This window comes from Vanrija albida (assembly GCF_041260175.1).
Source record: "Vanrija albida strain AlHP1 chromosome Unknown contig_4, whole genome shotgun sequence".
Lineage (NCBI taxonomy): Eukaryota > Fungi > Basidiomycota > Tremellomycetes > Trichosporonales > Trichosporonaceae > Vanrija > Vanrija albida.
The window spans coordinates 3,063,755-3,089,900 of NW_027191423.1; the positions used below are offsets into that span (position 1 = coordinate 3,063,755).

The 26,146-nt window shown below is 63.8% G+C and overlaps 13 protein-coding genes and 2 non-coding genes across 15 annotated transcripts; 9 read left to right on the forward strand and 6 right to left on the reverse strand.

Annotated features, from left to right (window-relative positions):
• Positions 1-594: 594 nt before the first annotated feature.
• Positions 595-1,346, forward strand: Q8F55_005962 (uncharacterized protein; the record flags this gene model as incomplete). The annotated part of the gene is made up of 4 exons (XM_069354437.1): positions 595-632; positions 703-842; positions 971-1,253; positions 1,307-1,346. 4 exons carry the CDS (start codon positions 595-597, stop codon positions 1,344-1,346), a joined length of 501 nt encoding a protein of 166 aa, XP_069209079.1.
• A 117-nt stretch (positions 1,347-1,463) lies between these two features.
• On the reverse strand, positions 1,464-3,158 carry Q8F55_005963 (uncharacterized protein; the record flags this gene model as incomplete). The annotated part of the gene is made up of 3 exons (XM_069354438.1): positions 1,464-1,571; positions 1,609-1,696; positions 1,741-3,158. 3 exons carry the CDS (start codon positions 3,156-3,158, stop codon positions 1,464-1,466), a joined length of 1,614 nt encoding a protein of 537 aa, XP_069209080.1.
• Positions 3,159-4,014: 856 nt separating this feature from the next.
• Q8F55_005964 (mitochondrial 37S ribosomal mS33 domain-containing protein) lies at positions 4,015-4,601 on the forward strand (the record flags this gene model as incomplete). The annotated part of the gene is made up of 2 exons (XM_069354439.1): positions 4,015-4,447; positions 4,558-4,601. 2 exons carry the CDS (start codon positions 4,015-4,017, stop codon positions 4,599-4,601), a joined length of 477 nt encoding a protein of 158 aa, XP_069209081.1.
• A 415-nt stretch (positions 4,602-5,016) lies between these two features.
• On the reverse strand, positions 5,017-6,033 carry Q8F55_005965 (uncharacterized protein; the record flags this gene model as incomplete). Its single annotated transcript, XM_069354440.1, has 3 exons — positions 5,017-5,160; positions 5,206-5,921; positions 5,958-6,033. 3 exons carry the CDS (start codon positions 6,031-6,033, stop codon positions 5,017-5,019), a joined length of 936 nt encoding a protein of 311 aa, XP_069209082.1.
• A 632-nt stretch (positions 6,034-6,665) lies between these two features.
• On the reverse strand, positions 6,666-7,925 carry HOM2 (aspartate-semialdehyde dehydrogenase; the record flags this gene model as incomplete). Its single annotated transcript, XM_069354441.1, has 3 exons — positions 6,666-7,462; positions 7,513-7,736; positions 7,861-7,925. 3 exons carry the CDS (start codon positions 7,923-7,925, stop codon positions 6,666-6,668), a joined length of 1,086 nt encoding a protein of 361 aa, XP_069209083.1.
• A 660-nt stretch (positions 7,926-8,585) lies between these two features.
• Q8F55_005967 (uncharacterized protein) lies at positions 8,586-9,729 on the forward strand (the record flags this gene model as incomplete). The annotated part of the gene is made up of 4 exons (XM_069354442.1): positions 8,586-8,777; positions 8,982-9,271; positions 9,319-9,412; positions 9,466-9,729. The coding sequence occupies 4 exons, from the start codon at positions 8,586-8,588 to the stop codon at positions 9,727-9,729; spliced, it is 840 nt and encodes a 279-aa protein (XP_069209084.1).
• A 346-nt stretch (positions 9,730-10,075) lies between these two features.
• Q8F55_005968 lies at positions 10,076-10,163 on the forward strand. Its single transcript has one exon. It is a non-coding gene; the product is annotated as a tRNA-Arg (tRNA).
• Positions 10,164-10,188: 25 nt separating this feature from the next.
• Positions 10,189-10,286, forward strand: Q8F55_005969. The gene has a single exon. It is a non-coding gene; the product is annotated as a tRNA-Ala (tRNA).
• A 982-nt stretch (positions 10,287-11,268) lies between these two features.
• Positions 11,269-11,942, reverse strand: Q8F55_005970 (uncharacterized protein; the record flags this gene model as incomplete). Its single annotated transcript, XM_069354443.1, has 2 exons — positions 11,269-11,778; positions 11,817-11,942. The coding sequence occupies 2 exons, from the start codon at positions 11,940-11,942 to the stop codon at positions 11,269-11,271; spliced, it is 636 nt and encodes a 211-aa protein (XP_069209085.1).
• A 1,934-nt stretch (positions 11,943-13,876) lies between these two features.
• On the reverse strand, positions 13,877-14,486 carry Q8F55_005971 (uncharacterized protein; the record flags this gene model as incomplete). Its single annotated transcript, XM_069354444.1, has 2 exons — positions 13,877-14,374; positions 14,409-14,486. 2 exons carry the CDS (start codon positions 14,484-14,486, stop codon positions 13,877-13,879), a joined length of 576 nt encoding a protein of 191 aa, XP_069209086.1.
• A 1,034-nt stretch (positions 14,487-15,520) lies between these two features.
• On the reverse strand, positions 15,521-16,121 carry Q8F55_005972 (uncharacterized protein; the record flags this gene model as incomplete). Its single annotated transcript, XM_069354445.1, has 2 exons — positions 15,521-15,632; positions 15,679-16,121. 2 exons carry the CDS (start codon positions 16,119-16,121, stop codon positions 15,521-15,523), a joined length of 555 nt encoding a protein of 184 aa, XP_069209087.1.
• A 1,753-nt stretch (positions 16,122-17,874) lies between these two features.
• On the forward strand, positions 17,875-18,119 carry Q8F55_005973 (uncharacterized protein; the record flags this gene model as incomplete). The annotated part of the gene is made up of 2 exons (XM_069354446.1): positions 17,875-18,037; positions 18,088-18,119. The coding sequence occupies 2 exons, from the start codon at positions 17,875-17,877 to the stop codon at positions 18,117-18,119; spliced, it is 195 nt and encodes a 64-aa protein (XP_069209088.1).
• Positions 18,120-19,676: 1,557 nt separating this feature from the next.
• Positions 19,677-20,191, forward strand: Q8F55_005974 (uncharacterized protein; the record flags this gene model as incomplete). Its single annotated transcript, XM_069354447.1, has 2 exons — positions 19,677-20,145; positions 20,184-20,191. The coding sequence occupies 2 exons, from the start codon at positions 19,677-19,679 to the stop codon at positions 20,189-20,191; spliced, it is 477 nt and encodes a 158-aa protein (XP_069209089.1).
• Positions 20,192-21,926: 1,735 nt separating this feature from the next.
• Q8F55_005975 (uncharacterized protein) lies at positions 21,927-24,070 on the forward strand (the record flags this gene model as incomplete). Its single annotated transcript, XM_069354448.1, has 3 exons — positions 21,927-22,693; positions 22,726-23,092; positions 23,129-24,070. 3 exons carry the CDS (start codon positions 21,927-21,929, stop codon positions 24,068-24,070), a joined length of 2,076 nt encoding a protein of 691 aa, XP_069209090.1.
• Positions 24,071-24,992: 922 nt separating this feature from the next.
• Q8F55_005976 (uncharacterized protein) lies at positions 24,993-25,710 on the forward strand (the record flags this gene model as incomplete). The annotated part of the gene is made up of 5 exons (XM_069354449.1): positions 24,993-25,020; positions 25,054-25,172; positions 25,275-25,453; positions 25,487-25,583; positions 25,618-25,710. 5 exons carry the CDS (start codon positions 24,993-24,995, stop codon positions 25,708-25,710), a joined length of 516 nt encoding a protein of 171 aa, XP_069209091.1.
• Positions 25,711-26,146: the final 436 nt, after the last annotated feature.

The window sequence follows — 26,146 nt, forward strand, 5'->3', positions numbered from 1 at the left end:
ACTCGCCGAGGGCGAGGGCAGGGCCCGCAGCGCCACACTCGCACCCGCCAGAGCACAGGCGGCGCACGTGAGCGACGCGGAGGTTGTGTTGAGTGTATTAGGCTTAGAACGGGCACGAGTGCAAGGCACCCTGGGTCTTCATCTAGCATGGCGGGGGGAGCAAGAGGCAAGAGTAGCACCGTAGGCATTTGGGCTTTGTGACATGTGAACTGTGTATACGCGGGGCGCGAGTGCAGCGAGCGCGGGGTAGCGGGGTGAGGCAACGGCCGTGGAATGAGACGAGTTGGGCGAGGCAGCGCGCTGCCACGCCAAGGACCCATGTCGCGCCGTGTCGTCATCTCGTCATCCAGCCCAGCGAGTGCGCTACAACCACGTCGGGTGCCTCTAATCCGCGCGAAGAACACTGCCGCGATCGAGGCGGGCGACTAACCGCGCAATGTTGTCGCACCATCAGCCGCGAGTGGACGCCGGCGGGCGGCGGCCGCCTGTGGCGTCATGGCGTGCGCGCACGCCACTGCAGAGTGGACGGCGGGGGCGAGGGCGCGATAGATAAAGGCGGGGTGGGGAATGCGCACGTCGGTCGCCACCAGAACAATGTCCTACAGCGACGGCTTTGAGCAGCGCAACGCGGCGTGAGTGTGGGCGGGGGCGGGGTGGGGGCCGGAGACCGGGGGTGGGGGAGACGCTGACGCCGCAACTCAGCTTCGCCGCAACCGCCTTCCCCGGCCCCCAGCCCCTCCCCCCGGCCAAGGGCGTCGCCGTCGTCGCGTGCATGGACGCGCGGCTTGACCCGCGCAAGGCGCTGGGCATTGAGATTGGCGACGCGCATGTGATTGCGAATGGTGAGTGCGGGCGAGCGAGCGCCGCAGGCGCGAGCGGGGTGAGGCGGTCAGCTGCGGCGGGGTCGAGGCGGGCGAGCAGTGGCGGGGGGTGAGAGGCGCGAAGAACGAAGCCACGCTCACACCCCCAGCCGGCGGCCGCGCGGCCGACGCGCTCCGCTCCCTCATCATCTCGCAGCAGCTGCTCGGCACGCGCGAGATCCACATTGTCCACCACACCGACTGCGGCATGGTGACCTTCACCAACGAGGTGCTGCGGGCCAAGCTCGTCGACGAGCTGCACACGCACGCGGGCGACGGGATCGACTTTCTCGCGTTCCCCGAGCTCGAGGCGAGCGTGCGGGATGATGTGGCGTTCCTGCGCGGGCATGAGCTTATTCTCAAGGAGAGCAAGATTGTGGGCTGGGTTTATCAGTGGGTCGGGCGGCGCGCCTCATGTGGACCGAGGATGGCAGCTCACACCCCAGGGTCGAGGACGGCAAGGTGCGCAAGGTCGTCGAGGCGTAGTTGCTCTGGGTTGAAGAGTCAGTGGGTTGACGAACGAGCGTCCAAGAACGAGGTGGACGCCGGGTTGATGACATGCACCCGTGCCCAAACCATCCATCGATCCCTAAATACAACATACTAGTGCTTGAGCGTGAGTGCCAGCACTGCGGCCACGACGGCCGCCACCACGAGCACCATGAAGCCCGCGAACGCGTTGCGACACCTCCTTGCGTACTTGAGTTCCGTCTGGCCAGTTAGTCAGCGTGCCCCGCGCCACACGCACCTGCCGCACGATGGCGACCATGTCGCCCAGCCCGGGCGCCTTTTCCATGTCGCTCGGCGCGTCCTGCACCGTGAGCGGGATGCAGATGCTGCGTGTTGAGTCAGCGGTGCGTGGTTAAGCAGTGGCACGCACAGGAAAGACCCAAAGAGCCACAGCGGGGGAAAGAGCCAGCCCCAGCGCCAGAGCGTCCGCGCGAGCGTGTACGGCTCGGCGCGGGCCACGGCGTACTTGACCTCGTCGGCCTCCTGCCCGCTCACGCCGCGCGTCACCGCCGTCGCGCCCGTCTCAAAGCTCTCGCGCGGCGTGCCGGCGCCCCTCGCGACGGTAGAGTACATGCTAATCGTGTCCGGGTGCGGGAGGTTGCGCGCGAGCTCGTACCGCGCCGACACGCCGGTGCCCGCGCGCGGCCTGCCGCTCGAGACCGTCTCGCTGCGCTGCCGCGTCCGCGTGGCCACGGGCTCGAGCTGTGCCTGCGGTGTCGTGGTGCGCAGCGGCGGGTCCACCGCCAACACGTACATCGGCGCGCCGGCCGCCTCGGCGCTGCCGGGGACCACTTCGCCCGGCGCCACGCTCATGCGGTGCGCGACGTCGCTGTACATGCTGAGCGCGTCCATCGACCCGACGCTGAGCACGCGGGGCCGGTTGGGCCGGCGGGTGGCGTCGAGCTCGAGCTCGAGCTCGAGGTGCTCGAGCGCGTCGTCTCCCGCCAGGTCGGCGAGCGGGGGCGGCGCGCCAGACGGGACGGGCTTGCGGCGCACCTTGTCGGCGGTGTACGCCCTCGCCGGGGGCCGCGTGAGGTCCGAGTCGGTGCGCGTGTGCAGGCCGGACGGGGTGCGCTGGCCCGAGTCGGTGCGCTTGTGCTGCAGGTCGGACGGGGTGCGCCTGTGCTGCAGGTCTGAATCCGTGCGCACGTGCTTTGGCAGGCCTGAGTCGGTGCGCGCGTGCTTTACGAACTCGCCGCGCTCGTCGCTCTCGAGGCTGGGCGTCGAGAAGTCGCGCTCCAGCACGCGCGGGTCGGAGATTGGCCCGGGGGGCGTGAGTGGCCTGGCTGACTCGGAGGAGGTGCCAGAATCCGTCGAGTCCGAGTGCCCGTGGCTGAGGGACGGGGGCTCGGCGTGATGGATGAGGCCGAGCGTCGAGCCGTTGAGGTCGAGGCTGATCGAGCTGTGCGATGTGCTCGAGTTGGACGTGGTGTGCCGCAGGGCCGAGGCGCGCGGGCTGCCCTTCTGCGCCGGCCGGGCCCGGGCCGCGACGGTGGTGGAGCGCCGCTTCGAGTTGACGCGTGTGTCGAACGTGAAGGGGTCGTCTGAGTCGAGGGACCGCTCAGAGGGGGTGAGGGAGACGACTGAGGCGCGGCTGAGGGGGACGATGGCGCTCGCGCGGAGCGAGGAGCGCGGCGGGCGCGTAGGGAGGGGGGAGGGCTTGGGGCTCGGCGGCGCGGCGGGCTTGGCCTTGGGTGAGGTGGCCTTGGCCTTGAGCGCGGCGACCTTGCTCCGGCGCTGCTGTGTGGACGGCGTCGGCGACGCCGAGGGGGAGGTGCGGGGGGCCATTGTGGAGTGTCGTCGAGACTGGTGTTTCGTCGCGGACGATAGGTGAGGGCGCCTGGCCGATAACTGTGTGATGCAGAGACGAGGTGGGTTGAGCGGGAATTGGGCGGCATGTGGTGTGGGGGCTCGGGCCGCTGCGTGCTGCGATGGGACGTCTGAGCGCGCGGTCAAACACTTCTCTGCACTGTGATGGGGGCCGCGGGCGGGCTGCTGCTGGCTGCTGGCAACGAGCCGCTCGGGCCGGAGAAAGACGAACTCAAGGCCCTAGATTCAGTGGCGACTTCTGATTCTCACGACGGCGATGGGAGGAGCTGCATGGGGGACGTCGTTCGAGTGGCCAAGTCCCCGTGGTCAAGTCCCGAGATCCCCGAGAGCTTGACGATGCAGCTCTGCTCCTCACCCCTTTTTCCAAGTGCACTCTGTGCCCACACACGAAACACGCCCGCCGCCGCCGCCATGTCGACGCAAGCCGGCCGCCTCAAGGCGTCATGAGGCCCCTGCGGCGACCCGAGCGAGGGCGACCAGTGTAAGCTGCTCTGCGCGGCTGCCACCACCACCAGGGGTGTTTTGGGGTCGCTGATAAGTGCGAGTGGGTGGGTTGCGATAGTGCGCGCCGCTGATACGGTGCATGCATGGGGTGGTGGGCCGAGTCATGACAAGACAAGCAGTGGTGTGGAAGCTGGGAGTTGCACAGATCGCTAGATCGCCACAACCACGCCGAGACCACGTGGCTTCCACGCGACAAATGACGTGTCACCCCTCGGGCCGACCCGTATCACCCCGTTCCTCCTCCATCTCTCCCTCGAAATGTCGAAACGCACAAAGTCGAGCAACTCACTCACCGACCACACCACCCACAATGCCACCAGCAAACCTCACGTCCCTCCTCTCCTCGCTCCGCGCGCCCATCTTCAACACGGCGGCCGTCGCCTCCAACGCGCGCACAGGCGCAAAGTACCTCCGGAAACGGCTACGCGGCCCCAGTGTGCTCAACTACGTGCCGACGTTCCCGCGCCTCAAGGACCTGAACCGCATCACCGCGAGCAACAAGTACGCCGGGTGGGACGGGCTCGCGACGCCCGAGCAGCCCGGAGGGCTGTACCAGCTCCCCAAGCACCTGCTTGTGCCGGACGGCTTTGAGGAGATCCCCCGCCTGGCCAAGCCCGGCCCGCGCATCAAGGGCCAGGAGGCCAACCTCAAGCTCGCGGGCTGGGTCGAGGACTACACGGAGTACGTGCGCTTTGAGGACGTTGGAAAGAGGCGTGCGCGTGGAAAGGGCGCGCCGAAGAAGGGTGAGTACGAGCCATCGAGCGCAGCGAGATGGCGGGGGCGTGGGTCGAGGCGGCGTGCTGCTGCCTCGGTGTGCCCGGCTTTGCCAAATGACCTTGCTGACACCTCACAGGCCAGGGCAAGCGCTCGCAGCTCAAGGGCGGCAAGAAGAAGTAGTCGGGTTGTGTGAGTTGGCCTAAGGGATCGCCAACTGACGCCGCAGCCACGTTCCCCCTCGCAGAGTCTCTATACCATGCATTGCATTGCAGTTTGTCGGCGGGGCGAGGGCAGGACGGGTAGTAATGACATGGGCGCAAGCGCGCCCGCCGCGCCGGCGATACCAGCCCTGTCGCCGAGGCGGGTGGCACTGGCGTGAGCGCAAGCGCGCGGCGGCGTTGCGGGTGGTACTGACGGCGCAAACGCGCGGCGGCGGCATGCCATAGGCGTCGACAGAGGTTGCTTGTCGCCACGAGCTGACTGACGCTCTGATCGAGATACATCTCTTGCAGCCAAAACCCCCACCCCACACCCCTGTCCACCTCCCCGCGCAACCAAGCCAAGCCAACAACTCGCATCGCATCTAGCCATCTATCTACGCCAGCACCTTGGTGCTGCCCGGCGCGACGCTCTCAAAGAGCGGGAGCAGCTCGGCCCAGTACGCGGCGCTCGCAGCGTCGCCCTTGGGCGTGTGCATGAACGCCGAGGGGCTCGGCGTGGGCTTGCAGTCGGCCCAGAACTGGGCAGCGTCAGCGCGTCGTCCCCGTCCTCGCACGGCACGTACCTCCTCGGACTTTGGCGAGCCAATGGCGCTAGTGACGACGGTCGCGCCGTCGCGCGCGCTACGTGCGTGCCCGTACATCGCCGCCTGCTCCTCCTCGGTGTAGTCGCGCGCGAGGCCCGTCTTGCACAGGCCGGGCGTGGTGGAGACCACGCGGATGCCCGGCAGGGCCGGGAGGAGGCGCCGCACGCCGAGCTGGAGGAGGAGCTTGGAGAGGAAGTAGCGCTCGTCGTTGACGTACTGCGCCGGGTCGTCGACGGCCCTCAGGAGCGAGCCCTGCGCCTGCGTGCGCTCGACAAAGCCGGTGTTGGCCCAGGCATGCACCTCGGACGAGACGATGACGAGGCTCGGGTCCGCGGCGCGCAGGAGCGCCGGGACGAGGAGGAGCGCGAGCAGCAAAGTGGAGAGCACGTTGACCTGGTGCGTGAGCTCGTGCCCGTCGCCCGTGGCCGCGAGCGGGCGCTTGCCCGACCCGGGCGCGACGCCGGCATTGAGCACGGCCACGTCGAGCTTTGGCAGCTCGGCCTCAGCGCGCGCAGCGAACGCCTTGACGCTGTCGAACGAGGCCATGTCGAGCGTCCACACGCGGATGTCGAGGCCCGGGGCCGCTTCGAGCAGCTGCGCGCGCGCCGCCTCGCCCGAGGGCACGGAGCGCACGGCGAGGATGAGGGTCGCGGGCGACTGCGCCGCGAGGATGCGCGCCGCCTCGAGGCCGATGCCTGGGCGTCAGTGGGGGCCGGGGAGGGGGGACGTACCGGTGTTGGAGCCGGTCACGAGGGCCGTCTTGCCGGCGAGGATGGGCTGCGTCGTGGGCTCGGGGAAGAGGGGCATGGTGGGTGTGGGTTGGCGTTGGTGTTGCGGTGCTTGGAGGTGGGCGGGGTGCTTGGGGATGTGGGATCTGGACAACTCGCCGCGCCCGCCATATATACCTTGCCCGGAGGCAGCCCCGCTCCACCAAGCGAGGCGGCCAGCTCGCTGCATTACGCGCAGCTCGGCGTCGCCGCCTGCGCATCGCCGACCGCTCAGCGTGCGTGCCCACTGCTCTGTCAGCCGTGGGTTCAGGCGCCGGCCCTGGCGTCCGCTGCCCGACGGGCTGGATCATGGAGTGGAGGGTGGGTGGCTTGGCCGCGCCGCGGCTGCCTGCCCCGCCTGCCCCGCTGCCCCGCCGCTATCGTCGACGTGCGTGCGTGCGTGCGATATGCGAGCCGAGCGGCGGCGGATAAGCGGACAAGAGGCACCACGAGCGGCGGGCCTGCTGGCACGGCACGTCCCCGTCCACGCCGCGCCGTCCACCGTCCACCGCCGTCCACATCGAGCCCCACCGTCCACGCCGGCGTCCATCCGTCCACTCTGGCTCCACCCCACAACCGCCCGCCTAAACCACACCAATGCAAACACGCTCTACAATGCAATACTACTGCTCCCGATACCCCACTACGATTTAATGCACAGCAGACAACCGTCTACAGGTAGCCCCGCTCTGCAGCGACCTCGGCGTTGATCACCGACGAAGTGGCGGCGCCAAGGCGGACGTTGTCGAGGAGACAGACAAACTTGGCGTCGAGCACGCCGCACTCGCGCACACGGCCGACCGAGACACACGCGCCCTTCTCAAGGTCGCAGTCGAGGCGGGGCTGCGGGCGGTCGGGCGCGTCGTGCAGCACGATCGCGCGCTTGGGTGCCGACGGCGTGCCGAGCGTCTGGGGCTCGGTGACGTAGTCGGTGAAGGCCTTCTCAATCTCGGCGACCGACGGCTTCTTGCCCGAGAACTCGACCGACACGCACGCCAGGTGGCCGTCGATGACGGGCACGCGGTTGCAGTTGGCCGAGATCTTGAGGGGCGCGCCGGCGTGCAGGTCAAAGCTGTTGTCGGCGTTGACGCCGCCCAGGATCTTCTTGGTCTCCCACTCAATCTTCTCCTCCTCGCCGCCGATGAAGGGGACGACGTTGCCGAGGATGTCGAGCGACGAAACGCCGGGGTAGCCCGCGCCCGAGATGGCCTGGAGCGTCGTCACGAGCACCGTCTTGAGCGGGCCGAACGCGACCTCGAGCGCCTTGAGCGGCACGACAATGGCCGTGGTCGAGCAGTTGGCGTTGCACACAATGTAGCCCTTGGACAGCTTGAGCTCCTGCTGCTGGTGGCGGACGACGGAAATGTGGTCGGGGTTGACGAGGGGGACCATGAGCGGCACGAGGGGGTCGCGGCGGTAGTTCTTGGCGTTGGAGAAGACGTTGAGGCCGGCGGCGCGGAACGCAACCTCTGCGGCGTGTTAGCCGGTGCAAGCGTGCGTAGAGCCAGCCGGCACTTACCAATGTCGCCAGCAACGTCGTGGTCGAGACCCGAGAACACGACACCGCACTCGGCAAACGGCTCGGGCTTGCACTCCTGCACAATCATGCCCTTGACGCTCTCGGGGATTTGCGACACGAGCTTCCACTTGGTCGCGTCGACGTACTTCTTGCCGGCCGAGCGGGCCGACGCGCCGAGCGCGTGGATCTCAAAGTAGGGGTGGGTCGCGAGGAGCTCGATGAAGCTGGCGGGGTCAGTGGCTGTGGGAGACTGACTCTGGGTCGGCACAAGTCGACCTGAGGGGCAGCCGACGAGGAGGACTCGCTGGCCGACACACCTCGGCCGCTCGCTGCAGTCTTGACACTTACCGCTGGCCGACGGTGCCAGTCGCGCCGAGGACGCCGACCTTGATGGGAGCCTGAGGAGGGGCCATTTTTGATAGTCTAGTAGATGTTGTTGTTGCAGCAACGTCGAGAGCGAGATGGCCGTCGAGATATCTCTGTCGCAGAGAGCAAGTCGGCCCGACTTCTGACTCGAAAACGCGGCGGGAGCAATTCCACGTGGAATCTACCCGCCACGTGCCAATCCAGAAGGACTGAATATGCTATCGGCTGGGCTCGGCTCGCGGGATCAAAAATTGAATCGGCCCCAGTTCCGCCCTGTTTGGGGAAATGGCGGGATTCCATATCTTTTGCTGATTGCGAGCCATTGTCGTGCTTTGTCGCAACTCTTGGCGGACAGACTGCCCACTGTACAGAGCACAGACAAGGACCACTGCGAGCCGAGGCGCAGGGTGCATGCGCGACCGGCATAGGGTTAGATGGGAACGACGGCTCGAGACTCGGAGTACCAAGGCAAGGCAAGGGAGCAGGGGGTGCCACGGAGACGGCCGCCTGGGGTGGTGCTCGTCCGAGGCCAGGCCGGTTTAATTGCGCGCCAAGCGCAGCAGCGAGGAGCAACAACAGTTGCCGCCTACCCGCCCCGCCAGCCCAGCCGCCTCCGTGCCGGGTTTTGACTCGATCCAACGATATATTTTAGTCATTGCATTGCATTGCATCGCGTTCATCGCACCCCCCACATCTCGTCGCACACCATGACCCAGTTGACAAGCGCCACCTCGTCAAAAACCGAGGCTGACGTCGAGGCTGCCGGCAAGGCGGTCCCCAAGTCGCTCGTCGCACGAAGCGTCGACTACCTCCAGGACCAGGTCGACCCGAAAAAGTGTATCTGGGTGTCGATTTATGCGTGTTTCTTGACGGGCTACACCAGTGCCATGTCCTTCTCGGTGAGTGTGCTAGTGGGCAGCAGCAGCTGCGGCGGTGGTCACTGCTCGGTGCTGCGGTTCGACAAGAAGGCTTGTTGGAGCCGGCTCTCCCTTGCCCTGGCAAGTCCGGCAAGTCCTCCCAGCCTTCCACCCGACGTATCCGGCGCGTCTTGAACGCGAGCCGATCTCGCCCACCCATGGCCTCAACACGAGCTAACCCCGCAGGCATGCTTCATCTGGTGCGGTTTCCAAACGGGCAACGTCGCGCAGCTGGGCATTGCTATTGCGCGCGCGTTCGACCCCATCGGAGAGAGGACGTACGGCTTCGAGAAGCCCGATCAGCAGGCCGTATGCTCGCTCCTCTCGTTCCTCATCGGCACGACTCTCGGCCGCATCGGCGACAAGATCGGCGCCAAGCGCCGCACCTGGCTCGTCCTCTCCAGCCTGCTCCAGGTGCTCCTCGCTGCCGCGGCGACCATCGCGCACCACTACTCGGGCCAGAGCGGCTACGCTGGGTGAGTAGGCGCGTGCGCGCTTGCGAGGAAGCAACTGACACCCGCAGCACGCGCCACAACCCGTCGTGGACCAACCCCCTCGGCTTTGTCGCGCTGGCCTTCATCTCGGCGTCGCTCGGTCTGCAGGGCATCATCGGCAAGGTGAGTGTTCTGCCCCATTACAGCCGTATGCGCCCGCCCGCTCACACGCCCAGCGTATCGGCTCCCCCATGAACACGACCGTCGTCCTGACCACGACCTGGGTCGAGATCTTCAACGACCCCCTGCTCCTCGCCATGAAGAAGGTGCAGTCGCGCGACGTGCGCGTGTCGGGCGTGCTGGCCCTGCTGTTCGGCGCGTTCGTCTCGCGCGCCATCTCGGGCGGCGGAGGCGTCGTGGCTGCCCTCGGCGCGCTGTGCGGCTTCCGCCTCGTCCAGACGCTGTGGTGGGTGCTCACGCCTAGCCCTCCCGAGGCGTAGGCTAGATGTGTTTAGACATAGAGGTTGTAGAGGCGAGGGAGGGGATTTCATAATGCATGGCGCTCATTTTTCGATGTGGCAGACGGCCGGCATGGCACGGCTGCAGATCACGCCGATCATTGCCACTTGCGACAGGCGTCGCACGCATCTCGCAAGCAGCTCGACATCAGCCACTGCGGCTGCTGCTGCTGCTGCTGTCGCCTGCCAAGACCGTGCTCGCAGTGGCGCATCCCATGTCGGCATGTGCCCCGGCGGCATCTTGCCCCTTGTGCGCTCGCACCTCCGCTTCAGGGCAAAGCGCCGAGCGGACCACTCACGTACGTCCGACCAACCATCAAAACACCAAGGTCGCGTGGCCCAATGGCAAGGCGTATGACTACGACTCTAAGCAGAAGTAAATCATGAGATTGCGGGTTCGATCCCCGTCGTGGCCTAGACGCACAGCGTCGACATCTCTCCGGGCGTGTAGCTCAGTTGGTAGAGCGTGTCATTAGCACGAGTACTGCGGTACTACTACCTACTTGACAAGGTCTTTGGTTCGATTCCTAACTCGTCCAGCTTTTGCTGGTGTCGCCAGCGTGTATGTTTTGGCCCTCCCGCATCCAGAGAGGCGATGATCGGCCAGGTCGTGGAAGCGGAGGCCGAATGCTCCTCGAACGTGCGTCCCTTCAAACCGGCGCGTCCTCGATTGCGAGCGCCATTGATGGAAGCCCGCCAAAGTTAGACCACACTCCATGCTGGGACGCTCGAGGCCAGCCCCCTCTCTACTCCGATCGTCTGGGCCTCTCCGACCCGCTAGCACCGGAGGCAAGTGGAGCGCCGGCGCTACTCGTGCGGGGCGGGATGCGCCAAACGCGTATCTTGCCGCGCTTGTGTGGCCCTCGGCTTCGTATGCCTTGAAGCCTGGCCACTGGTCCACCGGCTGCCGATCTCGCGCCGAGATCCATGGCACAGCGGGACCGGCGCCGAGTATTCAAGGGCAGCCAAGCTCTGGTGCCCATCTCAGCTTGGCCAAACTGGCAGCCACAAGCTCCTAATCAGGCTCCGGTCCCACTAGGCCCTGATACCGCCCGACAAGCCGACTATTCAAGGACGACATGCCAAGACTCCAATTGATTCATTTCTGTCCAAGCATGATTTCCCCGCCTCGATTTCCCCGCCGAGTCGTCCCCATCGGCTCGTGCTGTCCGCTGTTCGACGACTCGCCAAAGCAGTCTCGCCTGTTTTCACTTGTCCTCAACGCCCGCTGCTCCGGCAAGCACAACCAAGGGTTCACATGCCAGTGTTTTCTAGGGGACGTATCATCTACTGGCGGCTCGCGCCTCGTGGCGGCCGGCCGCGTTTAAGCTCTACGGTAATTGTCCATTGCTCCTCGGCCACACCACCCTAAACGCAGCGATTGCCGCGACGCCTAAAGCCCTTGCTGCACGCTGATACGACACACTGGCCGCGTGAGCACGTAACGCCACCGGCCTTGACGCCAGGGAGGGCGGTGCAGCTGAGGCGTGAGCGGCATGTCCACAGGTCGTCGCGCAGCACTCACTCGATGCCGGTCGCCGTCGCGTTCGCACCGCCATGGACTCCGTAGCGGCAGCCTCCGCACGACTCGAGCTCAGACTCGGTGTGCAGGCACTCGTACCCGCCCGCGCCGGGGGCCACGCGGCACGCCTGCGAACCGACGGGGCAGTACGGGTTGTTGGCGAGGACCTGCTGACGCTCGAGCTCGGCCAGGCGGCGACGGCGGCGCGCAGGCTCTCCGGATGGTTCGGGCACAACCGCATCCTGCTTGAACGAGAACGAGTTCATCATGCCGCAGCCCGTCCCGGCGCCGTCTGGGTCGGTCGCCGGGTAGTTTCCACAGTTGCACAGGGGTGGCTCAGCGTCGCGATTTGAGCCATAGAACGTGTACTGCCAGCTGGAGCAGAGCGCGAAGCAGCTGCTAAGATCATGAACGACCCCCTTCTGCCCGCCGGCGTCGATATCGCGCTGGTCCATAGTGGCGGAATACCAGCACTCTTGGAAGACGAAGGGCGAGCCGAGGGTGTAGTACTGGTCGTTAGCTGGCCGGAAGGGAGCGAGACACTCACCATCACGCCTGAGGCGGCATTGCACGATTCGGGGTAGTTTGCGAAAGCCCCGCTGTAGAAACCAAAGTCGGGGGCCGTCGAGCCGCAGAGGCAGTCCCACGAATTGAATCCCGGGTACCACATCATTCCCGTTGCACCTCGGGCGTCGCATTCGACCTGCAGCATGGTCAGCCATGTTTGAGCGGGCGGCCGGCGGCATGTGGGCCGCGCTGGCCGCTGGGGGCGAGGCGACGTACGGCACAGTCGTTGAGCGACAGAATTTGTCCGATATTCTCATAGTTCATCTCTGGGACGTATTGACCTCGCACGCACCCGCTGTATGTCTGGAGGATGGGGGTGGGATCAATGGGCATGCCCTGTGCGAGGGCGAGGGGGGCGAGCCCGACGGCGGCGAGAACCAGCCGGAGACTGGAGAGGCGCAGCATGTTGAGGCACTGTTGGCGAGGGGGTCAGGCTGGAAGGAAGTCGCAGTTGGGTCTTGGGGATGCAGTCGGCGACAGTCCAGATATGTACACTCGGAGGGCGGCTGGGCTGGCTGAGTGAGACGACGAACACGGCCGCGCACGATGAGCTTGAGAGCGCGCTGGGGGATGAAGACGGGGTCATGGGTCGCGCGCAGCTTCATATATAACTCCCAGGCCATGTCGCGGCGCAGGAACATTCCATTCAATGAACGCGTATGAATGGGTACAGGGAATCTCTCACAATCGAAGGAGTGGACGACGGAAAACTGGCCGTGGCCAAGTGGTGGGTTGGGTGCACCGCGTTCGCCAACACCAACATGCCCGTGTCAGTTTGAGGAGCGGCTTCTTTGGGCACTCACCTAGCCCTTGATCAGTGCCGTGGCTGTTCGGTAGTCATCAGAAGCAATTAGCGGGGCATCACCTCGTTCCTGGGGGCTTGGGTCGACGTAAATGGGACAGCCCTATCGACGCGCTGCTCGCAAGCCGGCGCCCAGGGTAGCCCCCTGCCCTCGGTGTGGCGTCATTTCGATAGCGCCTGCCAGATATTAAGTCCTTGACCCCACGTCTCCAACTGGCAACCGTTCGGGTTAGGTAGTTTGCTGCACACCAAGTGCCGATGGAAATTCTGTCGTCCAGCCCCCTTCGCTGTTGTGCGGCTGCCTCGCAGAAGGCCCGGCATGGTCCCAGCAGCCGCTGACGCAAGCCAACCGCGGACCGCCCACCGCCCATGGCTTGCGCGTCTCGACGCCCAGTGGCGTCCGCTCCCAGTCCATCGAAAAGGGTTCTCATGGCACCGCAGCGAAGGGCTGAAATGAGACGCGTCTGCGCCATGTGAATGCGGACTGGCTGGGGCGTGAGATTGTGCAACTCGAGTGGCTGGTTCTTTGGGGTGTGCACAGACACCCGGCGCGCACGGCGTGTTAAGCAAGGCTAGGCACACCGTCGCGTCTTCCGCCCCGCCACAGTAGCCACAGCATCCAGCCGTCCATTCAGCTCGGTGCGACGCGTGCCGCCTCCTTTGCGCAGTAGCCGACGACATGGCGCTGGCGCTGCCGCCGACGACATGGCGCTGCCGCTTCTGCCGACGACATGGCGCTGCCTCAGACGGCGTGGCGCTTCATGGGGGCGAGCAATCCATCAAGTCTCGTGGCCGTAGTTCTTCCATCAGATGCATTTCCAGCCGGCCTTCTAGTCGCTCCACCCGATGTTCTTTAATCACTGGCAGGTTCGTCAAGCGCAGTGACTTCTCGTTGCCGTCGACAGGGTTACAACAACCCGATGTATCATGAATATGCCGGCACAGTAACGGAGTAGATAACGGACAGTGCACTTGCCAGTGTTCTATAGAAGGTGACATCTATACAAGCGCCCTGACGCCGGTGTCGGTATCTATGTCTATAAATTGTCCTCTCGCCCATATCACCACCTGGCGATCAGTCGTTACACACAGTGGTTATCCCGAAGCACAAGGCCCTTATTGCACGCAGAGACGATGCACTCGCCACGAGAGCAAGTGACGCCGCCCGGCCTGGCGCCAGGGAGGGAGGTACAGCTGTGGCGTGAGCGGCCTCTCCAGCAGCAGCAACAACGCGGAACTTACTCGACGCCGGTCGCCGTCGTATTGGCGGCGCCATGGACTCCGAATCGGCACCCGCCACACGACTCGAGCTCCGACTGGGTATCGAGGCACTCGTAGCCATCTGCCCCGGGGAACACGCTGCACGCCTGAACGCCAGCCGGACAGTCGGGGCTGCTTGCCAGGAGTTTCTGGCGCTCGAGCTCTGCCCGAGCACGACGGCGGCGGCCGGGCGCTCCGGACGGCTCCGCTCGAACCTGCCTGTACGCGTAGAAGTAGTTCGGCGGGCAGTTCTGCGTCGGGCGCTGTACATCCACGGGAAAGTAGTTTGCGCAGTAGCACGAGCGTGCTGACCCCGCAAACTGCTCGTAAAACCACTCCCAGTCTGCACAGATGGCGGCGCAGCTGTCGAACGTGTTGACACCGTCCTTCCACCCGCCGGCGTCGATGTCGCGCGGGTCGCGCTTGATGAATGACCAGCACTCTTGGAAGGCAAATTTTGATCCAAGCATGTAGCTCTGGGCGTCAGCTTGGAGAGAAAGGGCAACGCACCATCGAGCCTCCAGCCGCCGCACACGACGCTCCGTCGTTTGCTACGGCCGTGACGAAGGAGGTGTATCGTGGCATCATGGCACCGCAGTAACAGCCACCGTTCGTTTGATTATACAGCGCGCCGATTTGCCCTTGGCCGGCACATGCAGTCTGTGGCAGTGTCAGTGACCGCGGATGGTCGGCAGACTGTGCGCCAGGACCATCAGAGCCGACCTACAGCACAGGCAACGTTGGTTGAGTATGTCCCCGGGACGGTCACGTAGCCCATGAAATCGTTCAAATCGTTTTTCACGCAGCCGGTGTACGTCTGGACGATGGACTGGGCCAGAACTATGGGTGTGGCGACCCACAATATGGCTGTAAGAAACCGGAGATTTGGGACGCGCAACATGGTGAGCGACTGGGGTGAGAAGAAACCGCAGGGAAACGATGGCGATGCCACGGGCAGCATGCAGCTTCTTATTATCTCGGCCAGACCATGTTGTTGCGCAGAGGCATCCCATTCAAAGTGGGCCGCGCATGAATGGGGTACACACACAGGGGGTCTCGGACAATCTACGGACTGAGCGACGGAGAGCCGCATGGTCGCGCGGTGGGTATACGCCGCACTTGCCGATGTTACCGCGCCGGCGTCTCTGTTGTTTGTGGAGCATGCTGTTTGCGGCAGTCATCTAATCGGTTACCCTGTGCCGGGGCCGTTAGGTTATCAGAGGCATTCAGTAGTGCATCATTCCGTCCCTCGGGGCTTGCATCATTGATGTACATACACCCAGGGTGCTACTTCACTCTGCCCTTGTGTGGCGGCATTCAGTTGGAGCCCGTCAGGATTTTAGCTCAGCAGCGCCACATCTGTCTTGCTTTCCACGACAGGAAGCCAAGCCAGCGATTCAGACCCATGTGGTGCCTGCCGCCGGCTTGACGCCACCACAGGCAACGGGATGCGTCAGGGCGGTGAGCGATCTATCGAGTCCCGTTGGCTCGGCTCTCTACTTTTTTTTATAGCGACGGGATGCGTCAGGGCGGTGAGCGATCTATCGAGTCCCGTTGGCTCGGCTCTCTACTTAAACTCTAAATAATCGGCCTTGTCCAATCCTTCACCCCGCGACCCGTCCCTAAACACACGAGTTACCACGGCGTACAAAGCCCTTGCTGCAAGCCGAGACGACGCACTCGCCGCGGGAGCAAGTGACGCCGCCCGGCTTGACGCCAGGAATGGACGTACAGCTGTGGTGTGAGCGGCGTGTAGAACAGGGGCCCAATCGGCACTTACTCGACACCGGTTGCGGTCCCATTTCCAGCAGAGCCATGCACTCCGTACCGGCACCCGCCGCACGACTCGAGCTCGTCCTGTGTGTGGAGACACTCGTACCCCACGCCTGCTTCTGGGGCAACACGACATGCCTCAGAGCCCACGGGGCAGTACGGGTTGCTTGCGAGGACCTGCTGCCGCTGGAGCTCGGCCCGGGCACGGCGGCGGCGCGCAGGCGCTCCGGACGGCAGATCCTGCTTGAACGGGAAGAAGATTCTCGGGCCACAGATCGTCGTGTCGCCCGAGGTCGAGGTCGGCCAGTGGTTTGCGCAGTAGCACCCGCTCAGGTCGGTCCAGCCAAAGAAAGTGTACACCCAGTCTGCGCAGAGGGCGAGACACGAGTCCCATGTCTGGTCGGCCGGCTGCTGCCCGCCGGCGTCAATGTCGCGCTGGTCCCTAGTCATTTGCGTGAAGCACACCCCTTGGAAGACGAAGGGCGATCCGAGCTTGTAGGTCTGGACGTTAGCTCGGAGGGGGGGATGGGGCACGCACGATCGAGCCGCCGGCCGCTGCACACGCTGCCGGGTCGTTTGCTGGGACTCTGGCAAAGTACATGTCCTGCCCACCCCCCGCTCCGCAGCTGCAGACGCCGTTGGCCGCGTTGTACATCATGCCGGTATTGCCAGCGCATGCGGTCTGCGGCATGGTCAGCAATGCTGGCACAGCTGACAACCGCCCTGGCCCCTGCCACCACTGCGAACCTACCGCACAGTCGGTGGTGGTCGCATATGTTCCCGCGAGGGGTGCGTAGCTTGGCATGAACTGAATGTACTGGTTCAACACACAGCCCGTGTATGTCTGAAGAAGTCCCTGGGAAAGCACCAGGGGGGCGAGCCAGAGTGCGGCGAGAAGAAGATGGGGAAGAGTGGTGCGGGGCATGGTGAGATGAGGAGGGGGGGGGGGATGGGGGGGTGGCACGGTGAGGAAGTGAGGCTGGGTCTTTTGGAATACCGGGTGTGTCGATGAGCAAGGTCTGGAGACCACGCAGGAGCGACGCGGAGAGAGAGTGAGAAAGTGAGAGCACGTTCAAGTTGATGGCGGTGGGGGTCAAGGACGAGGGAACCTTTATAGCATCTGCCTGGTGGGCCATGTCGCCATGTTTGGGCTCGCCAAGGCCACAGTGCCACACCTCGGCAGTTGCCGACCGATGTTTTGGGCAAGCGGGCACTCACGTTTCTAAATACGTCTATTGTGCTGGGAGTGTCGGCCCAACCTACGTGTACAGTACGTGTGTCAAGCGAACGGCCAGGATGCCACCGTGCCACCCAACTTTGGGTGTGCCACCAACAGCCCGTCATTTTGATAAAGCCTGCCAAGAGTTCAATTCATCGGACGGGCCTGGCTGGACCTGACTCAACCGGCGGTCGGCTCCTTGTGCCGACTGCACGGCTGCATACCGCGGTTCTCTTATCACAGTGCTGCATAGCGAGCAGCCGGCTCTCTGTGCTGCTTTATGTGACTGATGACTGTCGCACGATGGGGCACACCGAGTCGCAGCTACTGCCGACAGCAACCACCACGCCTGGCATCACCGCCCACGCCAGAGGCCCCAGCATCGAGCGTTGTTTACTCCGATTCCACTCCGAGGACCCTCACAGCCGCGTCTGCCCCGTTTCAGCGCGCCCTGACAGACTGGGCTTTGCATCCGCAGCGCGAACGCAAACCCGAGGAATGTGTCGTTCGGCGCGTGTAGGTGCCGACCGCGGACTCCGGCGGACTGGTAGCAGGCATCATGGGGGTACTCTGCCAGGCCTGCCAGCGCCACCAAGGTTCCACAGGGCCAGGTCGGCCATTCAGCCGCGGTGTCCCGCCTTGCGCCGCCGGCGGCGAGGGAGCGCCTCAGGGTGGACAGCAGGCCGGCTTCAAGGTGCATTTGGATCCGGTGATGGCGTCCAACGTGTGTGTCCTGAATCGGAGCATGTCCACCAAGGTGGAGGTGAGTCTCGATGAACGCGTAGATGTACCAGCTCGGAGACGCGGGTTGTGGGTCGCTGCGAGTTGTGGGGCAGAGAGTTGTTGGCGTACCTGACGACCTGCACTCGATTGCTGGTGACGCGCCATAATTGCCACCCACTAGCAGCCGACCTTGTTGTTTCACACCAACCATCTGCTGCTATGCCGGCGCTCGACCACACAGTTTATCCCTGCCTCATCGACATGATTGTCGAGGGATGCGACATCGACTCCATGCGGGCGTTGCGGACGACCTCGACTGCCTTCCGCACCCGGATGGACAGCCTCCTCAACTTGCATGTCGAGCTCGTGCTCAACCAAGAGTCCAAGGGCCTGTACATGCTCCTCTCTGGCCCCAGAGGCTCGTGTGAGTCACCGAGCCTTAGAAGGCCCGACATCACTTGCTCACAGCGGCAGCTCGTCAAGGTCGCAGACTTGACAGCACGTAGTCTGGGTTGCGGCAACAACGGCAGCGCAGTTCACCCACAGCTGGTACGACACGCTCTCGAAGCGCTCTCCTCATTGCACACCTTGCGCCGTGTGGGCAACGCTGCCATTGCCTGCGACGGAGTCGATTCCGCCCGCTGGGTGCTCCCCAGTGTCGAGACGGTGGTCGACTTCTTGTCCATCAACCTGCCCCCGCGGGAGTATGCGACGCGCTTCAACCCCTACCCGCTGCCCCAAGTCAAAAAGTATGTCCTTCACATCCGGGCGCGTAGCAACCCAACCGCCAAGGCGGAAGACCGCGACTTTTATCCGCCCCTCGCGAAGCTCAAGCTCATCGACCTTGTGCTCGTCCTCCATCCGCCTGGGGAGCCCGCAATGCTCGGCATGGCCCGGACTGTAATGGCGGCGCGGTATACAATCACGTACTTGCTCGGCCGCTTTTCTCATCGTGGAGGGTGGCCGGATGGTGGATCCATCACGATCGTCGGAATGGAAGGCTGGCAGCCTGGACCCAGTGGCCAACACCACGTTGCTCGCGTCCTTCTCAACTCGCACTTGGCACCCTTGCAGTATCGCTTCGACAACAAGCTGCCCGCCGTCGACACGCACCCACATGTTCCGCCCAAAACCATTTGGATGACTATGGATGACTGGCTGCAGAGCCTGGGAAGCAAGAAGCACGTGGAGGGAGTATGGCCGGAGGCTGGGTAGGCTCAGCCGCTCTGCGGGGAAGCCGATCACTGTAGCTACCAGCGAGTTGCAGGGACAAGCAGTTGGGCAGTGGGAGCCAGTCGATAGCATGTAGACTTTCCATGCAAGATGAAGGTGGTGTGCGTTTTATGTCATGGAACAGATCCGCAACGTAATCACCCCCCCGAGACTGGTACTTACCTGCTCTCCGACTGGATTATCGTCAAGCAACTCTATTTTCCGTCACGGCGGGTCGTCCCAAGCCTTGAAAGGTTGCGTCATTGATAACGAGCGCGTGTCGGCGCGTGCGCGACTGAGCCAAACGAACGCGAGCACGAGATTGAACTACTGTGCACGCAGGACTGTCGGGCAACACACTCTGGGGAGGAGACATTGTCTTCCACCTCCGGTGCTCCTCACGCATGCACTTTGGTTCCAACGAGGTTCCGGCTGCTCAGTCCCTGTGATTCCCGGACTCGTGGCGTCATGGGACACGCTTGAGGCTCGGGCAGCCGATCCCGGGCACCGGGTGTCCATGGCTTCGCTCGCCTGCCGCCTGCCGGGCAACACGTCAGCGCCGTCCGCTACCGGACTCCACAAGCGCCGAGAGCCGCTCTCCTCATGCACATGCGCACATGACCACGCCGAGACGCGGTACCCCCGTTTTTCACTGCCTTGGGTGGTGGGCAGGGGGATTGCGGTGCTCCCAGCCGTTTCAGCGCCATTCCTGTCGACTTTGGTTGACAACGGCCAGAGGCGAATTGGCAGTGGAGTCGAAGTTAGCGGCAAGCTGGAGTCGTGGTCGGAGACCTATCTGCAGCCGCACTCATGCATGTTGGTGTTGCCACTCATTCGACATTCGCTCCAACATGTCGCTCAACGGGGACGAAGGCCTCCCTGCCGACGAGCAGCCGCTGCTCCCGACGATACAGAACCCCTCGCCCGGAGAGAAGGCCCCTGCACCGAAACACCGCACCGTCGGCGATGAGTTCGTCGACGCCGCGACTCGGGTCGACGGGTTCTTCTTTGGACAAGCTGAGGGCGACGACGCGGACGAGGCGGACGACCCCAAGGCGGCGCTGGCAGCTTCAGCTTTGGTCATCAAGTTCCTCGTGCGGCGTATCATCAAGACGATCCGGAGACTCGGACGCCCCAAGCGCAAGACGGTCATCGCAGTCTTGATCGGTCTGTTTGTCTTTGTTCTGTTCTGCGTTTGGTCGATCGGTCTGGCAGCATATCTTTTCAACTTCAAGGAGTTTTGGACCAGCCCGACATGGATCACGTCCGAGATCGAAGGGAATGCCAGAGACAAATACGGCAACCCAACGAGAGATGGGCGTCATGTCGTGTCCCTTCCTAAGCCTGACCGCAATCAGTGGGATAGCTATGCCAAGCAAGGACTTGTTCAGATGTGGTATTCCCGCAGCCTGAGCAACGGAGAAGAGTGGATCAAAGAACCAGATCGTCCGTTCCTTCAAGAGCTGAATTGGGGACGCGAGTGGGGTTACTACCCCCCGCGCTTTAACAAGTGGCGGCGAGTGAGTACAAGTACATGCATGTCCCTAACGTCCAAAAGAAGAGGTTTGGGTCTACCGAGCAACCGTGCACACGGATCGTAGGCGACGACGATGACCCTCTTACATCGACGATCACCTGCACAACCCCCCTGGACCAGCATCTTGGCATTGAGGTGACTGGCTTTAGCAAACCTTCCCTCACGATCTCATATGCGACCGATACCATCGATCCCAAGACAGTTCTTGTCACAGTCCGCTCTCCGATACGACGTTCCTATGCCGGTGCTGAGGTGAATGCAAGCAGCAACATTGGGGGGTCAGCGATGATGATCAAAGGGTCTGGCCTGCCGGGAGCACACGCCATACATATCCAGGTACCCCCTGGATCGCGCGGGCTGTACTCTCTCTCGATTCGGGTCGACAGCAGCCTCAATATCACTGCCGGCAGCGACACCCCTCGGGTCGGACGATTACTCGCATCGGCGACGGAAAACATTGACGTCGGACCACTGTCGGCCTTTCAACTCGCACTCCTGTCAACCTCTGGGTCTATCACCGCCCGAGGTGTTCAAGTTGCGCGCCGTCTCAACCTGGACGGAAGGGAAGGAATCATCGCCAACGTCTCCCAGTCCTACTGGCCCAAGCCCCTCACACACACATTCACCGACATTAGGCGCGCGTTCATCCGCAAACTCGCGGAGGCATTGTATGCCTTTGTCCCTTGGTGGTCCGATGCTCCGAGCCGGGTTTATGGCGACAGCAAGCATTCGTCGACAGTTCTGCGCAGCAACGGCGACATTCAGTTGACTTATGAGCAGAACGAAGACATGGATGGGCTCGTCGAGCTCATCACCTCGCGCAACGTGGTCTTTTCGGCGAAGAGCAAGTTCGTATCACGCTTTCGAGCGGTAACGGGGGCCACCGCCAAACAGCGTCTGCCCCCAAGCGTCGTGTTGGGGGTTAGCAGCGAGGGTGAGGTCTCCGAATTGGCCCACCACAAGCCAGCCAAACTGGCGTTCGGTGGACGGTGGCGGCCCAACCACGTACCCCCGCGAGTGCCGCCCGACAACCCTGAGCTGCCCCGCTTGTCTGGCAGAGTAGCGACAGGCGGTGAGTCTGACAGCTTTGGCTCGCTCGTTGCCGCCTATTCGAGTACTGGCACAGTGACGTTTGAGTTTGGGGACAGTCCCAAGGCATTCGAGTGGTAAGCGTGGGGGGGGAGGTCCCGGTGAGGCTGTCGCCGTGGTCAGTCGGAAGCGATTCAAATATATGCGGAATGATTCATGTATTCATGTCCTGTACGGGTCGGTGGTGCCGTCACAGGTTGTGCATAGCGCGCGTAACAGCAACGATGCACGCAAACAATGTGGCTCGACGCAAACAAACAAACAAAGAGACCGGCCGGCCTCGGCAGCAATGGTTGTGATGACGTCAGGGTCCAGAGTGACCAAAGGCACCGGAAACATCGGCCAACAACGACAGCAACGACGACGACGATGCAATGATGATGATGCCCAGTCTGTCTGCTCGAGCAACAAGAGCTCCAACAAGTGCCTTTTGCTCTTCACACTCTCTGCGATCACTCGCTAGACCAGGAGTACAATGGGTAACGACAAGGACACGGCCAAGTCTGCAGACGCCGACGTCATCAGCCAGCCGGCCACGGAGGGTCAGACGAAGCCCAACGGCAAGGACGGGGGAAGCGCCTCCGACTCGAGCGACAGCGAGCCCGAAGGCGGCTACGACTCGACGCAGCTGAGCCCGTCCAAGGACGAAACGTACGTGGTGCGCATAGTCTTCCTCTCGGGGACCAACATGCCCATCGCCGACGTGGGCCAGCTCTCGTCGGACCCGTACGTCCTCGCGCAGCTATCGGCGGACGGGGACGGGCGGTACGGCAAGCGGCACAAGACGGACCCGTTCCTGCGGTTCCGGAGCGCGACGGCACACAGCACGACCGAGCCGCGGTGGGAGGCCGAGTGGGTCGTCGCCGGCGTCCCGAAGACGGGGTTCGTCCTCACGGCGCGCGTGTACGACGAGGACACGGGGACCAAGGACGACCGGCTGGGCAAGATTGCGCTGCGGAGCGGCGAGCTCGAGGACGGGTGGAGCTCGGACACGAGGGACTTTAAGCTCAAGAAGCGCGGCGCGTCGACGCGCGCGTGGGGGCTGCACGCGGTGCGCAAGCTGCACCCTGCTAATCGGGACAAGGACCCCGCGCTCTCCATTTCGGCCGAGGTGCTCGGCAAGACGGAGGACGAGTGCGGCAAGATCTACTCGCTCACCTCGTGGTGGTTCACCCACTACTCGCCGCTGATTGGGACGATTCTTGGAACGACGAGCACACAGGAGGGCGTGGAGAAGGCCAAGTGAGTAGGTTTGAGTGCGCGGCTGACGGCAGCTTCCAAGCCAATGAGTTGAACCTCCGTGGACCGGTCCCGAACGAGCTGTACCACCGCTACGTCGAGTTCAAGTCGTTCATCAAGGCCATGTTCGAGGAGCGCGGGATCCACGGCGCCATGATGGGCGGCGCGATGCGCAAGCAGCACCGGCGCGTGTACCACTTTGACGGGACGACAGAGTACGGCCGCCTGCCTGGCCCGGGCAGGTCGATGGCGCAGCGCTTCCTCGACATGACGCACTGGGGTGAGGGCTTCCGCATCTTCACGTACATCATCACGCTCGACGGCCTGATACGGTTCACCGAGACGGGCAAGGAGTTTGGCATCGACATGCTCAGCAAGCACGCGATGCATTCCGAAATCGACGTGGGTGCGATGTGTGCGGGAGGGGCTGACGTGCAGAACTACATTGCGTACTCGGGCGAGTTCTACGTGCGCAAGTATCGGAGCGGTAGTGGAGAAGCGGCGGCTGGTACGAGCAACGATTCCACCAGTGAGAGCGGTACCCTCGACTACGACGCCCCCAGCCACAGCATGCTGCGTCCGCCGAAGGATGCGGATGACACGGACGGCGTTGTCGAGACCCACGACCACAACCTAGTGTTCCGAAAGAAAAGGAAGGGCAAGAAGGGCAAGAATGACGCGGGTGGTGGGGGCGCGCACCCCGCCGCTGCTGAGCCCGCATCCTCCCAGGCTGGAGACAGTGCTCCAGACATGGGTCGGCTATCACTCGCGCCAGCGAACGGTGGGCCGGGCACCATGTCGCAGCCGCAAAGCACCGGGGCACACGACAATGGGAACCCTCCACACGTGTCCCAAGAGCCCAAGGCACCAGATGGTTCGGAACCCACCGCCGAGGCCAAGGAAAAACGCGACACGTCGCGACCCGTCGAGACGCTGCACCTCCACGGGGGGGAGGAAACCGAGTCACTCGACCCCTCGGCGTACGAGCTCGTCATCGACAACGACAGCGGCACCTACCGGCCCAACAAGGACCTGCTGCCCCTCCTGCGAGCGTTCCTCGCTAGCAATTTCGTCGGGCTCCACGTCACCGTCAAGGCAGCCGACGACGACGCGCACCAGGAGGCCAAGAAGAAGCGGCACGCCGAACGCAACGAGGCGACCGGCGGCGTGCGGTACTATGAGAGCTCGAGCGACCTCAGCTCGGCGGCGAGCAGCGCCGAGTCGGATCCTGACGAGGTCCAGCACTTCCGTGGCAAACAGGACAAGGCGTGGGATGCGCTGCTGGACCCCAAGGCGCCGGTCAAGGAGAAGAAGGAGAAGATCAAGGACAAGGTCCGCCACCTGTTCAAGAAGGACAAGGGAGAGGAGGGGGAGGAGTAGTCGGTATCTGCCGCCCGTGGTTGGGTGCGCTAATTAATTGGGATTGCGGGTGCAGAGCAAGCAGGGCTTGATGGGGAGCGAGCAGGATTATGCGATGAATGATGAAGGGGAAGGCTGTGCTGTTGATAGGAAGTGGTACGCGGTGAGAATGGAGAGTGACTGAAGACAAAGCGAGGGGGGAGCGGGTTAGAACGGAGTTAGTGGGCCAACCACGGCCGCACCGCTCGTTCTGGCCGTCCCCACCGCCATGGCCCAGCAGATTGAGTATACTGGAAATCACTCTGGAGTTGGCATGATGATGCAGGTTCTAGTTCTAAGTGGTTAACGGTCCAGCCGCTCCGAACCTCTGCTTTTGAGGCGCCGTAGTCTGCCTGGCCTGCCACTAGCCCGCTCGCAGCGAGTCTCGGCGCGATCGTCACTGCACATCAGGTACATTCCCCGCCCACCACCCCGACTGCTCCAGGCCCGGAGCTGGCGATACTCACCCCGGACAAGGACGCCACAAGTCAGACAGCCGCGGCCCGCCCACCCGCAGCTATCGCCCTCCGCGGCCTAGCGTGCAGCATCCGCGCCGGCGCCAGTTCGGCTCGGCTCCCCTCGCTTCTGGGCTACCATCCGCAACGCGCTAGCGCGGAGGTGGGTGATCCTCGCGCTACTCGCGCGGGGTGTGGCTACGCGTCGCGGCCTGTGGCGCTCGCTCTCGGAGCGAGTGTCTCGGACGCCACTGTCGGGGGTGAGTGCGTCCGCGACAGGCGGGCGGGTCTGGTGACTTGTGCTTGTGTTGTTCGCTCAGAGGCCGGATGTGGCGTGTTTGTGTGAGGACGCCTGTGGGCCGGTAAGACGTTGCCCCCTCGAGATCGAGTATAATAGAGGGGAGGGCGGGGCTTGACGCTGCCCACCATAACCCACCACAACCCACACCATGCGCCTCACTGTCCTCGCTGCTCTCGGTACGTGCTTCCCGGCTCCCCAACTTACCCCAGCTCTCTCCGCCGCGTCTGGCGCCCAAGCATTCTCCTCGGACTGCCGGGACGAGTGCACGACCTTCTGGGCGCTTTCCTGCCCGACTAACGACCCGACGTGTGTGCCGACCTACTGCAGTGTGCGTGCCGCCTCCCTTCCCCCTCGCTTCCACTCCCCTCTCCTCCTCTCCTTCTCTCCTCCTATCTCCTATCTCCCCCCACCCCCTCCCGCTCACGCCCAGTCCAAATCATACGACCTCTACCAAGGCTGCCTCGCGTGCTGGGAGGCCAGCCCAGACGCCACCATCGCGACGCCGCAAAAGTCGGCCATCTACCAGTTCATCTGCGCCCTCGTCGAGATGTGCGACATACGCAACGCGCCGATCCCGGGCCCGGCGCCAGCCAACATCGGGTGTGCGGGGTGAGTTGGGGTGGGGCGCGCAGCTGATAACAGTGGTGCGGGGACTGGTGCTGCCGCGCCGCCGGCCGGTGCGGTCTCGTCGAGCTCGGCTGCGGTCTCGTCGTCGGGCTCGGCTGCGGCCGCGGCTTCAGTGAGTTCAATAGAGACGTTCAAGCTGACTTTAGCCGTCGCCGACGAAGAAGAGCGCAGGCGGTCGTGCGGCCGCTGTTGGGGCTGGGGTGCTCGCCGTGGGCATCGCCGCGGGCCTCTGGGCTTAGGTCTGCGGTCAGTCGCCTTCGTAGTCAACAATCTTGAGCCCATGAAGTCAGTCTTGAATCTCGAGCGGGGCGCGTAGGCTGAGAGTCAAACTGATAAGAGACCGCCCACGGGGTACTGACCAAGGTCACCGCAGCTACATCACGCCGAGCGACGGCCGAACGCAGAGCGTCGCCAAGCCGACTCCTGCCACATCGGCTCGCTCCCCTCGCCAAACGGCCGACCACCGGCCCGGCGACCTGACCCTCGTCCCAATCACCGACCGGAGCGAGCATCGCAGCAGCAGCAGCATCTATGCATGCTGTCGGACGGACTAATTGCTTGCCTCGACTAACGCCGCCAGCAGCTCTTATCATTCCACAGCGACGGCCATCGCCGGCGGGTATACCAAACGTCGTGGTGGGGCAAGTGGGGCAGCCGCGAGCCGCGGCTCACTCG